We start from the raw sequence: 14,720 nt of genomic DNA on the forward strand, positions 1-14,720 counted from the left end.
GAGGGAAGCTCCCCGGCGGATGCAGCATGGGCTCCGGGGCCTGACTGGGCTGGAAGGGGTCAGACTGCTGCCAAGGACATCCTGAGACCCTTCCTACCTATGTCTAGGGGAGGGGTTGGGGGAAGCCCAGCGAATACCGAGGGCACCTGGCCCCTGCAGCCAGCAGGGGATCCTCCCAGCAGAGCTCCCCATCCCTGGACCGGAGACAGCTGGAATGGGAGAGGGAGATGAAAATGAGGGAGCTGGAGGATCATGAAAAGCAGCGGCATCATGAGGAGAAGCAACGGCAACATGAGCTGGAGGAGGAGAAGGAGAAGCAGCGTCAGCATTAGCTGGAGTTAGTGAGGCTGAGGAGCCGTGGGGCCCTGGCTGTGGCGAGTGAGGGGGGACCCAAGACTGCAAGGAGCTTTGATAAGTGCTTCCTGGCCCAGTGTAAGGATGAGGGAGAACACAGATAGCTTCCTGACAGCCTTTGAGAATGCCTGCGAGATGCACAGGGTTGACCCTGCAGACAGGCTCCAGTTTCTCACCCCCTTACTGGACCCCAAAGCCGTGGAGATGTACAGCCGAATGAAAGGGGCAGAGGCAGGGGACTACGAACTATTCAAAAAGGCCCTGCTCCGTGAGTTTAGGCTGACTCCCGAGATGTAACTGGAAAAGGTTCTGGAGTCAGCGTAAAACCCCTGAGGTCACATACCTACAACTGGTCAACTGGATGCAGGGATATTCCCACAAGTGGACAGCTGGGGCCCAAGCTAAAGAAGACCTGCTTGACCTATTTGTACTAGAGCAACTGTATGAACAGTGCCCATCCGACCTGAGGCTATGGTTGGTGGACAAAAAGCCAGAGAACCCGCAGCATGCAGGGCAGCTGGCCGACGAGTTTGTGAACAGTCCGACAGGCGGTAACAGGGAAGAGTCCCAAAAGAACAGGCCCACCACGATGTAGAGAGAGAGAGAGTCACCATGGGACCTTCCAGCTAGGAAATATGGAGAACCCCCTCCAAAGCCTGGCATCAGGACCATCCAACCCACTCGAGGGGACCAACAGGACATGAGCTGCTCTCACTGTGTCCAGAGAGGCCACATACAGACCCAGTGCCCCAGGCTCAGGGACAGACTGAGCAGACCCAACCTACCCAGGGTTAACTGGGTAGGGACCCAGCCGGACGAGGGGCAGATGGCCCGGGCAAGGGGGGCTGACAGCTTATTACCTGCTCAGGAGGGAAGAGAACCCCTGATGCTCCAGACTCAGGGTTCTCGGTTTATAGGGTGGGCGCGGGGCTGTCTCTCTGGAGAGTGCGCCTTATTCCCCTGGAGGTGAATGGGAGGAAGGTCAATGTATACTGGGATACGAGTGTGAAGGTGATGCTGGCCCAATCCAAGGTGGTGGCCCCAGATCGGGTGGTGCCCGGCACCTACTTGACCCTGACGGAGGTGGGCGGCACCCCATTCAAGGTGCCCTTGGAAGGGGTACACCTGAAATGGGGGGCCAAGGAGGGCCCCAAGGATGTGGGGGTGCACTACCATTTGCCCACTGAGGTGTGGATGGGGGGGGACCTAGAGGACTGGCCAAACCACCCCCAGAATGCCCTAGTCGTGACCCATAGCCAGAGCTGGCGAGGGGCACTACGCCCTGACCTCGGGAAGGATACCACATGGGAGGCGCAGGACCCTACCCTGGTGAGAAGGGAGTGCCCAGGGACAAGGCTCAGAGAGGCTGCAGCTTCAGACTCGGCCAGCAAGAGGGAGCAGGCCCCCATCCCTTCCACAGCTACTGAGTTCCAGGCCAAGTTGCAGAAAGATCCTTCCTTGCAGAAGCTAAGGGAACTGGCTGACCTCAGTGTGGTACAGACCATGGGGAGAGGTTGCCAGGAGAGGTTCCTGTGGGAGAAGGGGTTCCTGTACTGAGAATGGGCTCCCCCCCAAGGGACATGGAGCCCTGGGGGATCAGGAGGCAGCTGGCGGTACCCCAGAAGTATCACCACAAGCTACTGTACCTGGCCCATGACATCCCTCTCGCAGGACACCAGGGAATCCGGCGCACCAGGCAGAGGCTGCTGCAGAACTTTTACTGGCCTGGGGTCTTTACTACTGTCCAGCAGTATTGCCGATCCTGTGACCCCTGTCAGAAGGTTGGGAAGGCCCGGGACAAGGGGAAAAGCAGATTTGAGACCTTTGCCCATCATACAGGAGCCTTTCCAGAAGGTGCCATGGACATAGTGGGGCTTCTCAGCAAGACAACCCGGTCGGGGAAGAAATACATTCTGGTGGTGGTAGATATTGCCACCCGCTACACCGAGGCAGTGCCCTTAGCTTCCATTGAAGCAGACACCGTGGCAGATGCGATCCTGACCATTTTCAGCCAAATAGGGTTCTCCAAGGAAGTCTTGACAGACCAAGGGTCCAACTTCATGTTGGCCCTGCTCCAGTGCTTGTGAGAGAAATGTGGGATCCAGCCTCAGCATATCGCCCCCAGTCCAATGAGCTGGTGGAGAGGTTCAATGGAACTCTAAAGATGATGCTGAAAACCTTTATGAACCAGCACCCACAGGACTGGGACAAGTACTTACCTCACCTACTGTTTGCATACAGGGAGGTACCCCAGGAGTCTACCAGATTTTCGCCTTTTGAATTGTTATATGGAAGGAGGGTAAGGACCTGATGAGAGATGAATGGGAGGGGAAGGCCACTCCCAATGGAGAGTGAGTGGTGGAGTATGTCCTCATCTTCCGAGAGAGACTTGCTGAACTCATGGGCCTGGCCAGGGAGAATATGGCCAGAGCCCAGAAGAAGCAGGTGGTCTGGTATGACCGCACGGCAAGGGGCCCGCGCCTATGCCACCAGGAATCAGGTGATGGTTCTCATTCCCGTGAGGAAAAACGAACTACAGGACACCTGGGAAGGCCCATTCAAGGTTGTCAGGCAACTAAATGAGGTAAACTATGTGGTGGAGCTGTCTAACCGGGCAAACCACCGCCGGGTATACCATGTGAATATGATGAAGCCATATTATGACATTGGGAGGAGCAGGACTCTTTAGTAGACCTATTCCCTGGGATCCTAGCTGGCTCTCCCCGGAAACAATTCCCCTCTCAGGTCAACTAACCCCTGCCCAGCAAGCTGAGATCAGAGGGCTGCTGCATCTGTACCGACAGCTGTTTTCCAACCAGCCTGGACACACTAATCTGACTGTCCACCGGGTGGAAACAGGATCACATTCCCCTATAAGATGCTTCCCCTTCCGAGTCACAGGGAAAACTGCTCAGGACCTGAAAAGAGGTCAGAGACATGCTGGCTTTGGGGGTGATCCAGCCATCTGCCAGCCCTTGGGCCTTGCTGGTGGTGCTGGTCCCCAAAAAGGACACGTCGATCCGGTTCTGTGTGGACTATCGAAGCTCAATGCCATCACTGTATCTGATGCCTCCCCATGCCCAGGCCTGACGTGCTCCTAGACAAATTGGGAGGAGCTCGGTACCTTACCACCATGGATCTTACAAAGGGCTACTGGCAAGTGCCGCTGGATGCAGATGCCAGGCTGAAATCGGCCTTTATCACCCCTCTGGGGCTCTATGTTCCTGACCCTGCCTTTCGGCCTCAAGGGGATGCCAGCCACCTTCCAGTGTCCGGTGGATCAGCTACTAAGGGGGATGGAGAGTTTTTCCGGGGCGTATATTGATGACATCTGTGTCTTTAGCCAGACCTGGGAGGACCATGTGTCCCAGGTTAGACAAGTGCTGGACTGACTCCAGGAGGCAGGGCTGACCGTAAAAGCTGAGAAGTGCAAGGTGGGGATGGCTGAACTGTCTTACCTGGGCCACTGGGTGGGGAGCAACTGCCTAAAGCCAGAACCAGCCAAAGTGGAGGTAATCAGAGACTGGCCCGCCACCCAAACCAAAAAGCAGGTCCAAGCCTTTATTGGGATGGCCGGGTACTATCGGAGATTCGTGCCCCACTTTAGCACCATAGCCGCCCCCATCACTGGACTCTGCAAGAAGGGGAAGCCAGACAAGGTGGTCTGGACCGAGGAGTGCCAGGAGGGCTCTCCAGTCGCTGAAGGAAGCTCTGGTCAGTGGTCCAGTTCTGGCAAACCCAGACTTTGACAAGCCCTTTATGGTGTTCACTGACACCTCAGACACGGGACTGGGGGCGGTCTTCATGCAGGATGATGAAAAGGAGGAGAGAGATCCCATCATGTACCTGAGCAAGAAGTTACTACCCCGGGAGCCACACTATGCAGCCATTGAGAAGGAATGCCTGGCCCTGGTGTAGGCCTTTAAGAAACTAGAGTCATATCTATTTGGGCGACATGTCACTGTGTACACTGACCACTCTCCCCTGACCTGGCTACACCAGATGAAAGAAGCCAACGCCAAGCTCCTGAGGTGGAGCCTGCTCCTGCAGGATTATGATATGGATGTTGTCCATGTGAAGGGAAGTGCTAACATGATAGCAGATGCGTTGTCCTGGAGATGGGGCTCTGAACTTCCCCAGGTCACTGGTCAGAGTGACCCCACTCAGTTCAGTCTCGAAGGGGGGAGCAATGTGATGCAGTAGGAAGCGGGGTGGTGTGACGCAGCAGGGAGGAGGGGAGTTTTGACCTGGGAATGTGGCAGAGGAGTTTCACTAGGGATAAGATACCTGAGCGCCTGCAACCTGAGCGCCTGTAACCTGAGCCTGGAGGGGGATGGGGGAGGTAACACCTCTGCCTGGGAAACTGGACAAAGGCTAGAGGAGAGAGCCTGCTGGAAGAGTTTTTCATTTCAGTTTTGTGCTGGGTGGTCAAACGCAGGGAACCCCAAGGCTGGGGACTAAGCTCCCTGCCCCCCAGAAAGACTTGACTGAGTGGTCCTGGTTGTACCCACAAGCTCTGTTTTAGACTGTGTTCCTATTGTCCAATAAACCTTCTGTTTTACTGGCTAGCTGAGAGTCACAGTGAATCCCAGGAAGAGGGGTGCAGGGCCCGGACTCCCCCACACTCTGTGATACCTTCAACACCTGAGAGCAGTGGAGGAGGTGCCCAGAGAGTTCAGGGTCAGGGGATTTTATTCCAGTTATTTTCTCATTCCAATGAAGGAAGGAGGCTGTCTTCAACATCTTAGATTCATCCACTGTTTCAAACTCAGGATCCAATGAAGTGCATCCGAGGAAGTGAGCTGTAGCTCACGAAAGCTTATGCTCAAATAAATTTGTTAGTCTCTAAGGTGCCACAAGTACTCCTTTTCTTTTTGCAAATACAGACTAACACGGCTGCTACTCAAACTCAGAATGGTAATTCTAGCTTCCACAATTCCGCTAGACCAGTGGTTCTCAAAGTTTTGTACTGGTGACCCCTTTCACATGGCAAGCCTCTGAGTGCAACCCCCCTTATAAATTAAAAACACTTTTTTATAAATTTAACACCATTATAAATCCCAAAGGCGAAGCAGGGTTTGGGGTGTAGGCTGACTGCTCGCGACCTCCCATTTAATAACCTCATGACCCCCTGAGGGGTCCTGACCCCCAGTTTGAGAACCCTGCCCTAGACCCTCAAGACTGGTTTGTGGCTTTCTACCTGCAAATGCCTATTTACAAGTATCCATTTAGCCAGTCCACAGGAAACTCCTCAGATTCCTGGTAGAAACATGTCACTCCTAGTACAGGCTCCTACACCTTTTGCTCTATCCACAGCACCAAGGATATTCACCAAAAGCTTGGCAATCATGGCAGTTCCTTAAAGAAGGCAGAGAACCCTGGTAAACCCTTGCCTCAACTACTGGCTGATTCAGGGAAGATCACCTCAGCAGGTGACCAAGTCAATCCAAGTAACCATAACACACTTCACTTCACTGGACCTCAAAGTCAACAGAGAAATCCACACCTGCTCCGATTCAAATCAACAGCATTCATGGGAGCAGTGTTCAGTTCCAGGGAGAAGAAGATTTCTAACCATCAGAGGAGTTAGCTTCTGAAAAAGCTTCCCAACAGGAGGAGGAGCAAACAGCCCAACTAGTTCTGAGATGGAGCTTGATAAATTTATGACTGGGATTATATAATGAGTTGCCTGTGACAGCAAGGGACTGGACTTGATGACCCAGGAGGTCTCTTCCAGTCCTAGGTCCCTATGAATCCACTTTCTGTCAAGTGCTGCGGTGGCACACAGTTGGCCAGTGATCCATTCTATTGAAACACCTTAGGCAGCTGCTTGGGTTTTTAAAAATGCAACACCAGGCCTGGTGAAGAGACTTTCTGAGCAGTCGTACACTGATGACATGTGTATATGAACAGTGCTAGGGGTGATAAATGCAAAGTAGAAACCAAAAGGAGTTTGGCAGGCTCCCCAGTGAGAATCAATTGATTGGCATATATTTCCTACCTGGTTTCCTCAGTGGCCATATAAAACACATCATCCGGAGCATCAATCCAATTCATCCTCCTCCTTTTCACTGGAGGCATGGATCCACCACGAATTAATCGGACTTTTGTTGGGTATGATTTCCCATTGAGCAGCAAGTTTCGGCTTGGTCCCTAACAATATATAAAGAAGTAAAATTATGGACTGTAGCTAATCCATGGTGTCATGTGACAAACAATCAAACACGAGGAGAGAAGGACTTAAAGCTGCCAAATCAGATATTAAAGTTCATTGCAAGTTCTCCCCCTCCTGCCCATGAGTGAATGTAAATTTAATGAAAAAGCAACTGGCCACTAGTACTAAAGATTAAGGTCCTCTTAAAATTACAATAGCACAGGATTGTAGTGAAAAAAGGAGAAACAAATAGTATAGCCAGTTAATCTACATTTGTACACAAACGGATCACATCGAGTTTGGAAGACTGAGTGCAAGATGCAGCTCTCAGTCACACTATTGTAAATGTGGAATAATTCCATTAAATTTCAGAAGGAAGTCTAGATTTACACCTTGTAAAATTTAAAAATCTGACTAAGGTTACAAATCTGACTCAAGCTCTCACACTCACCCGCATCCCTTTTGCTTTAAGGATGTTCATTTTTAAGTAGGGCAATATATAGTTAAAAATTCTTTTAGGAAACCTAAAACAACAAACCTTAAGATGACTCCATGCATCTGAAGAAGTGAGGCTTTTACCCACGAAAGCTTATGCTCAAATAAATCTGTTAGTCTTTACGGTGCCACCGGACTCCTTGTTGTTTTTGTGGATACAGACTAACACGGCTACCCCCTGATACTTGCAACCTTAAGGTGGTCATTAGAAGGTCTTGCTGTGATATTTGTCTTATTCTGATGCCCCCATGTATACTGAACTTGCTCTATGAAGTTAGCCCCTGCCACTCCATTGAAAATTATAGTTCTACCTTTATAAAGATGCAGGTGTGGGCATGCAAGGAATTAAACTACTAAAGTATAGTTGTCCTGAATCACTTGGGGTCCAGTTCTGCCACCTGTACTCACGATAAGTACTATTTAGAATAATCCCACAGAAATTAACAGCGCTCATAACAGACTGAAGCTGCAGAATCAGGCACTGAAAGTTTGAGGTGTGCAAATTAGAACTGTCCAGAAAGTTTTCTATAGTGGTAAAGAAAATTTTGATGAAAGTGAAAATAAGTTTGTGAAAACTAAGATGTCCATGGAAAATTTTGATTTGGGGGGAAAAATTGGAATCCTGAAAAATTGTAGTCAAAAACCAAACCAAAAATTCTGATTAGGAAATTCAGCCCCAGTGCCTCATGGAGGAGTACATCTCCAATAAGGCATGATGAACACCCCTCTTGGAGATGGGAGGTGGCGTATCAAGGGAGTTCCTGGCCATGGTGCACCATGGGAGATGCAGTGTGACTGGGAAGCCCACCCTGTAACAGCAGAATGAGAATATGAAGCACCTAAATTACAACTCCTGAGAGGTATTCTGCCAGCATACCTGAGTTGAAATATTGGGCCAGGGGAGGGAATCTAAGGGTTTTTTTTTTTTTTTTTTTTTTTGACAATTAAGATTTTCTGCAGAAACCAGATACTTTGTGAAAATTTCCTTTAGTCAAAAACCCAATTTCTCTCAAAAAAAAGTTTGACAATATGGTCTAGCAGCCCTAGTATAAATGCCATTGGCTGCTTTAGAGTTGGATGCATTTTCCTATTCTCTCTCAGACAATACAAGTCTATAAAAGAGCTAAATCCTTTTCTTTCTTAACTCCTTGAAAACTAGAGACAGTTGCCACACTTATTATATAAATGGCATAGACAATTTATTTTTTCTCAACGTTTTTCTGCCTCCTTTGCATTTCAGACAATTTCAGCACCAAAACAAGCCATCAAAATACTTTCAGAAATTCAGCTTTTACTTTTGTGGTGTGGGGAACAATGTTTGAAATATCATGTTTCCAGTTTTCTGAAGGAGAGTCCTTTTCATTTCTGTGTGAAGACTGTTTTATCCATTGTGTTAAGTGTCAGGAGAACGATGGCAGTGAAAGTTCTCGGAAATGCTTGGGCAAGAGTAGGAACTGTGCTTGGAGTCTAGCTTTTCTCTCCCCAAACAGAGCAATCACTTCAACTGTTACATCCTGAAACATGGACCTTTCATATTCAGTAGAACACTTTATCACGCAAGTAGAGCAGTGAGACATTTCAGCATTTTTATCCCTGCAGGTGATGGGGATTTGGCCATTTCTTATTTTTCTCCCACTACACTGTGAGTTTGTTTACACAGCAGACACAAACAAGTAGCCAGTCTCCTCTGCAGTAAGAGGTGAAACTGAATTCAATTAAAAATAAAATTCACCACTACTTATCAAATGCTAATGTGACAAACAAAATGATCTGCTTCGTTATTGCAACAAAAATAGCATGACAAAATTGAATCCTGGCCATAACATATTATACTCTACCCAAGACAGAAGCATTAGATTTGATAATACTCAATCATTATTCAATAACTGTCATTCAGACCTGCTGCAGATTTACTAATTTCTGAGTGCCTCCATTCACACTAGTACATTGTGGCAATTTACCAAACAGGGCAAATTCCACTATAGGAATACCATGAAAGGGTGCTTTGTGGCAAAAATTCCAGGGTGCAAAATTCTTCCCACTGAAGAGGCCTAGAACAAGGACTATGTGCCATTAAATTCCATTTGATGGCTTAAAGTGGCACTTCACCCTTGTGCTGGGCCTCTGAAAGGGGGTGAATTGGACCCCAGGAGCACTCCATGAAAAGCACTTTGCCAGAAACCTATAAATTAGACTGGCTATTTGCTTCTGTCGCCTGATAAAGCTCTCAGCATAATGGATGAAAGGCTAAGATGATTTTTTACTTTTAAACACACACACATTCTCAGCAGACAACTTGCACACCAACTGTCTAAAAAATAAGAAACCATTTGCCAAACAAAAACCCTTCCGTCATGTCATCCCTTCTTCTTTCAATGAAACACACTCCACCTAAAACACATTTCAGGGCTTTGCTTAAACAGCCACTCTCTTGACTTCTGTATGAGTGGACACACACAGTGTTCCATTCAAAACAGAATTTCACTGATTCAGATTGCACTGTGTCTTTTTTCATTTAAACACCCAGATCTGTTTTTCATACACAAAACTATCCTGGCTAATTGGAAAAAAAAAAGTGATAACGTATGAATAGCTGTGAATAGCAAAAGCAGAAAAAACTAGATCACCCTTTTAAAGCCTATCTAGAGAGTTATGGTTTGGGTTTTTCTTTCCCCTCCCCCCCCTTTTTGGTTTAAATGAACATTCTCTTACCATTTGTCTGTTTTGTCCGTGGTTAGGCAGACCTAACAAACAGGAAAGAGAATAGAGCTCGTAAGACAGCAGTGATTTTCCAAGACAGAAAAAATACAAAATCAAACAAACACAACAATGTTTGCATTTGGGTTGATTTTCTGATGTAGCAGTTTTCTACCACCCTAATCTCTTCCCTCCTTGAGGGATAACTGAAGACAGCATCCCTAACAACGCAATCTAAAAAACAAGGCCAAAAAGTTTAAATATGCTACCCACTTTATTCTCCATTCACTCATGCCTTACTGGACAATACAAGGGAAACCACCACCATCAAATCCCCTCTTTCAGATCTGGAAGCCCCTTCTTAATAGCTTGGGAACATCTCCAGTTTTCAGATTTTACGATGGATTTAAAGATAAGGATGGTATTGCACTATCAAGGGAGCAAAGAGTAAAATCTTTATCATCATCTGGGAAAATCCAAGGAGCTATTTTATCTCCTGGATGTACAATCAGATTTCATCTACTGAACTGCTCAATCCATAAGAATCTGTCACAAGTAAAGACTTCCAATATCTTAGTTCTGACAGTCATAGAACTCAGCAACCTCTCCATCACACAAGGTGATACTCCAATAACACAAATATTACAGGCACAATGATCTGATATAGTAAACGGTAGTCTAGTAACATTATTAGATATTCCATTGCATTGCGAAAGGTCCATGTTTTAAGTGCAGAGCAAGTGTGTAAACTGAACCAGGGCTCTAAACAAACAGTAATATTACTGGACACGTACAAGTATCAGTATGTGAGAGAATGAAGTCCTGGTACAGAGCTGCAGCAAAGGTATGGCAGGGAATGGCCTAGGTAACCTAATACATCTTTTCCATCCCACCTTTTTCCTACTTTATGGTCAGTTCAAATTATTTTTTTATTATTACCTATGTCAGTTAATTTGTGCCAGCATGCACATTCCCAAAACTTTAATCACATTTCATCAACTGCAATGCACATGAGCATCACTGGGCCCCTTTTTGGCTCAGAAAGGAATTGTTCTAGACACAAAGAGAATATGTATTATAAGTGGCAGCTACTAGCGCCAGCACTAGCTGAAAAATGGATTTCCATTATAACCTTGCTTACACACACACACTTTAGCTTGAAATTTTCCTTGTTTGGTCTTTGACCAAAGGTGAACTTTTATTTAAAAATACATGGTTGAGCAAAGTCCCTGCTGCTATTTGAGAATTCGGCAACAATTTTCTCTCTCTCTCTCTCTCTCTCTCTCCCTCACACACACACACGGCTCCTGTTTTAAAAGATTCTAACCATAATCCTCAGATAATCCTACGTCAAAACTGGCTACATCTGATGATTCCTTTGTATAATGTAAACCCTAACATACTTAGTAAGGACACCAGTAAAACATATAGGATATATAACGAGGCCAAGTTAATGTTTCAGGAAAAAAATACAACTGTTGGACTTTTTTTTGAGTGCTTGGGTGGTCTTAACTGTAATATTGCAGTAAAATCAGTAGTTTGCATCATTTATGGTAACAGTGCACCTTCCTGCAAAAGGGCAGATATAAGTAACTTCCAACATATGAAGACAAACACACACATGTAGGGGTGCTGGAACAATTTGTATCAGGGGATGCTGAGAGCCACTATAAACCAAACTATAAACCCTGTAGATGATGGAACCCACTTCAAACCAGGAGGTGCGGCAGTACTTCCATCACCTATGCACACGTCTTCATTTTCTGGCACTTCAGTGCTCAAACATCCACCTTCAGAGCTGGAGATCACCTAATGATTGTTTGCAGTATTGTTGTAGCTGTGTTGGTCTCATGGTAATAGAGACACAAGATAGATGATCCCAAACCTGAAAGAGCTCTGTTTAGCTCGAAAGAGTGTACATTCCACCAACAGAAGTTGGTCTAATAAAAGATATTACCTCATCCACCTTGTCTCTCTAATGAAGGAGATGTCAACCAATGATACATCCACAAAAAGAAAAGGAGTACTTGTGGCACCTTAGAGACTAACAATTTATTTGAGCATGAGCTTTCGTGAGCTACAGCTCACTTCATCGGATGCATGCATCCAATGAAGTGAGCTGTAGCTCACGAAAGCTTATGCTCAGATAAATTTGTTAGTCTCTAAGATACCACATGTACTCCTTTTCGTTTTGCGAATACAGACTAACACGGCTGCTACTCCGATACCAATGATACATCCAGTATCAGGAAGGAGCTCTATTGGTGAAGGGAATGTAAGCCTCCACATAAGCAGCAGTCACATTCAAAGGGCAGTAGCAGGAATGGCCAGTTGATGTAGACCAGGGATCTCAAACTCAAATCACCAGGAGGGCCACATGAGGACTAGTACATTGGCCCAAGGGCCGCATCACTGACACCCCCCCGTCCCCTCTCCACCCCTTCCCCGCCTCCATGCCAACCCTTTCCCCGAAGTCCCCACCCCAACTTTGCCCCCTCCCTTTCCCTATTCCAACCCCTTCCCCAAATCCCTACCCCTGCCCCGCCTCTTCCCCTGAGTGTGTGGCTCCCCGCCCCTCCCTCCTCGAAAGCGCTAAGTATCATCAAACAGGAAGCACCTGGAGGTAGGCAGAGGAGTGGGGACACGGCACGCTGGGGGAGAGAGGACCTTGGCAGCCCACAGCAAATAACTCCAGGGGGGGTGGGGGAGGGCACAGGGAGCTTAGCGGGCTGTCGGAAATAACCCTGCGGGCCTCCGCATGTTTGAGGCCCCTGATGTAGACAAAAAGCTTGACAGAGCTGTTGGGAAGAGCAGAGTTCTAGTCACTGCTCTGCAATTTTATCCATTGTGTGACTTTGGGCAAGTCACTTCATCACCCCGTACTTCAGTTTCCCTTTCTACAAAAAGAGGATAATACTGTCCTTGCTCACAGGGGTATTTGAAAGGTTTAACCAACTGACATTTATGAATACCTTTGAGCTCTGTGGATGGAAGGTACAGGGCTGAATACGCTTGATGCCAAGGAAGACAGGGCAATAGGGGCAGTTGTGTCAAAGGATTTCCATTCAGAGAGGAGAGGTAGCTACTGGGGCCAAGGAGGATGTTGGTGTACAAGTAGTAGTCAGTAGCAAGTCTACTCCCAAGTTCCAAGATCAGTAGTAACTCAGATCCTCCATGGTGAGAAGACACAGATGTCACATGTTGAGAGTGACAAAAGCAAGACTAAGAGGTGAAAGCCGGGCAGAAATCATTGCTAGTTCCAAGAGTTTGTGCTTCAAGTCCATAGACGACAACAACAACAACAAAAAACAAAAAAACCAAAAACCTGTTAAGCAACCAACATATGGACAACCTCAAAAGTAAGCTGCTCCTTCCAGGAAAAAAAAGTGACCCATGTTATATAGTTGATTATTTCGCTGATCCAGTAATCAGCAACATAAAATAGATACATTTTTCAAAGCAATTTTTTTAGCCTTGCTATTACACTATGTTCGATGTTAAGATATCTATAGGCAACACAATACTTAACTCCCTTTCAACAAATCTATATATATCTGGAATGTAAAAGACAAGAAAAAATACAGCAATACCCATTTAAAAAACTAATTGTGTTATGACAGAAAATTACATTAGAAATAATGACTGGCCATTTAAAATGCGCCCTTTATCAATAGTTATTGCTTCACAGTAGCAGAGATACAGTACCATAGCTGTAACATATTCCAAATATAATCTCAGAGCTGCCGTTCAACTTTTCAGGGGTTGAGAATGGAACACAGACATCCTTCTCCCCCAAACACACACAATGAGGCAGTGAAGGGGAGACACACACACTGAAGTATATATATTAGAGACAAAAATGAAGAGGGCTCTGGCACCCCTTCTACAGCCCTCTATATTTAAAAGGAGACTTTTTCTCTTAACAGTGTCATTACAGGGATCCCTGGGAAGGGGCTCTGGGATAACCCTTGTCTAAAACCCAACTGTCTGAAGGTATAGACTTCCATGAAGTGAGCTGTAGCTCACAAAAGCTTAGGCTCAAATAAATTTGTTAGTCTCTAAGGCGCCACAAGTACTCCTTTCCTTTTTGTGGATACAGACCAACACGGCTGCTACTCTAAAACCTGAAAATATGGCATTGACTGCCTGCAAAAGCAGAGAAACCTAGGAAAATACAGGATTTATTTCAAGTTCCTCTGGCATACTGTCAAGCCGCGTGCTTCTAAGGGATATTCAGTGACAATCCAAAACGGAAGAGGAAGGCTGTTGATGACCATATGTTTTCCCCTGACTAACCAGATTTTCCCTCTTTTTAGAGATGAAAGCTACAAGGTAGATGGCTACAGAAACTAAGATGCTTTCAGAAATCTCAAAGATTAGGATTTATTTCCACAGAACAATAAGAAAAAACTCATCACCCTGGAGAGTGGTCTGCTGCTTTTCAATTTTCCTAAAACCTCAGAGTGAGATAAATATGACCACCACAGGAACTTCAAGAGGTCAAATTAAGTCAAGAACTTGACTGCACGTCTGCAGGTAACCTAGAGCTCCTTAGCCGATGAAGTGAGCTGTAGCTCATGAAGGTTTATGCTCAAATAAATTTGTTAGTCTCTAAAGTGCCACAAGTACTCCTTTTCTTTTAGCCACAAATGATTCTGGAATGTTACTGAAATGGCTATAGAACAAGCAGCCATATTATAGACAGTGCATGAAACCCTCAAAGTATGTCTCAGCTCTTGAATAGTGCACAGGCATCAAAACCTTTCCTCTCTGGCACAAGACCCATTCTGCAGGACAGCTTGCTTCACAGGGAGTAGTCACAATAGGTTATAATGATCTTATGACTGACCTTTCTTAGAGTGTCAGAGTAGCAAGGGGATATATTTCCTCCCAAGATGATCCAGGAGTCAATGAATTTCTATTTCACTGAAGCTCAATTTCATTTCTATTTAATTTACTCCAATGAGATAAAGGCAAATTTAAAGCCTAGATTAGATCTCAATTTTTAAAAAAAGCCATC

At 46.2% G+C, this 14,720-nt stretch overlaps 1 protein-coding gene across 7 annotated transcripts in view; it reads right to left on the minus strand.

Annotated features, from left to right (window-relative positions):
* The window catches only part of MTA1 (metastasis associated 1), a 162,935-nt gene that overhangs the window by 3,448 nt on the left and 144,767 nt on the right, over positions 1–14,720 (minus strand). For 5 of the 7 annotated variants that reach the window (XM_043520611.1, XM_038414405.2, XM_038414406.2 and 2 more), the window contains 2 exons: positions 9,716–9,747; positions 6,356–6,507 (listed from right to left, as the gene is read on the minus strand). In XM_043520611.1, the coding sequence (XP_043376546.1) occupies positions 6,356–6,507; positions 9,716–9,747 (184 nt within the window). Of the gene's footprint in view, positions 1–6,355; positions 6,508–9,715; positions 9,748–14,720 lie in introns of those variants that run through there. The other 2 variants (XM_043520613.1, XM_043520612.1) reach the window with 1 other exon arrangement.

This window comes from Dermochelys coriacea, chromosome 8, assembly GCF_009764565.3.
Source record: "Dermochelys coriacea isolate rDerCor1 chromosome 8, rDerCor1.pri.v4, whole genome shotgun sequence".
NCBI lineage: Eukaryota > Metazoa > Chordata > Testudines > Dermochelyidae > Dermochelys > Dermochelys coriacea.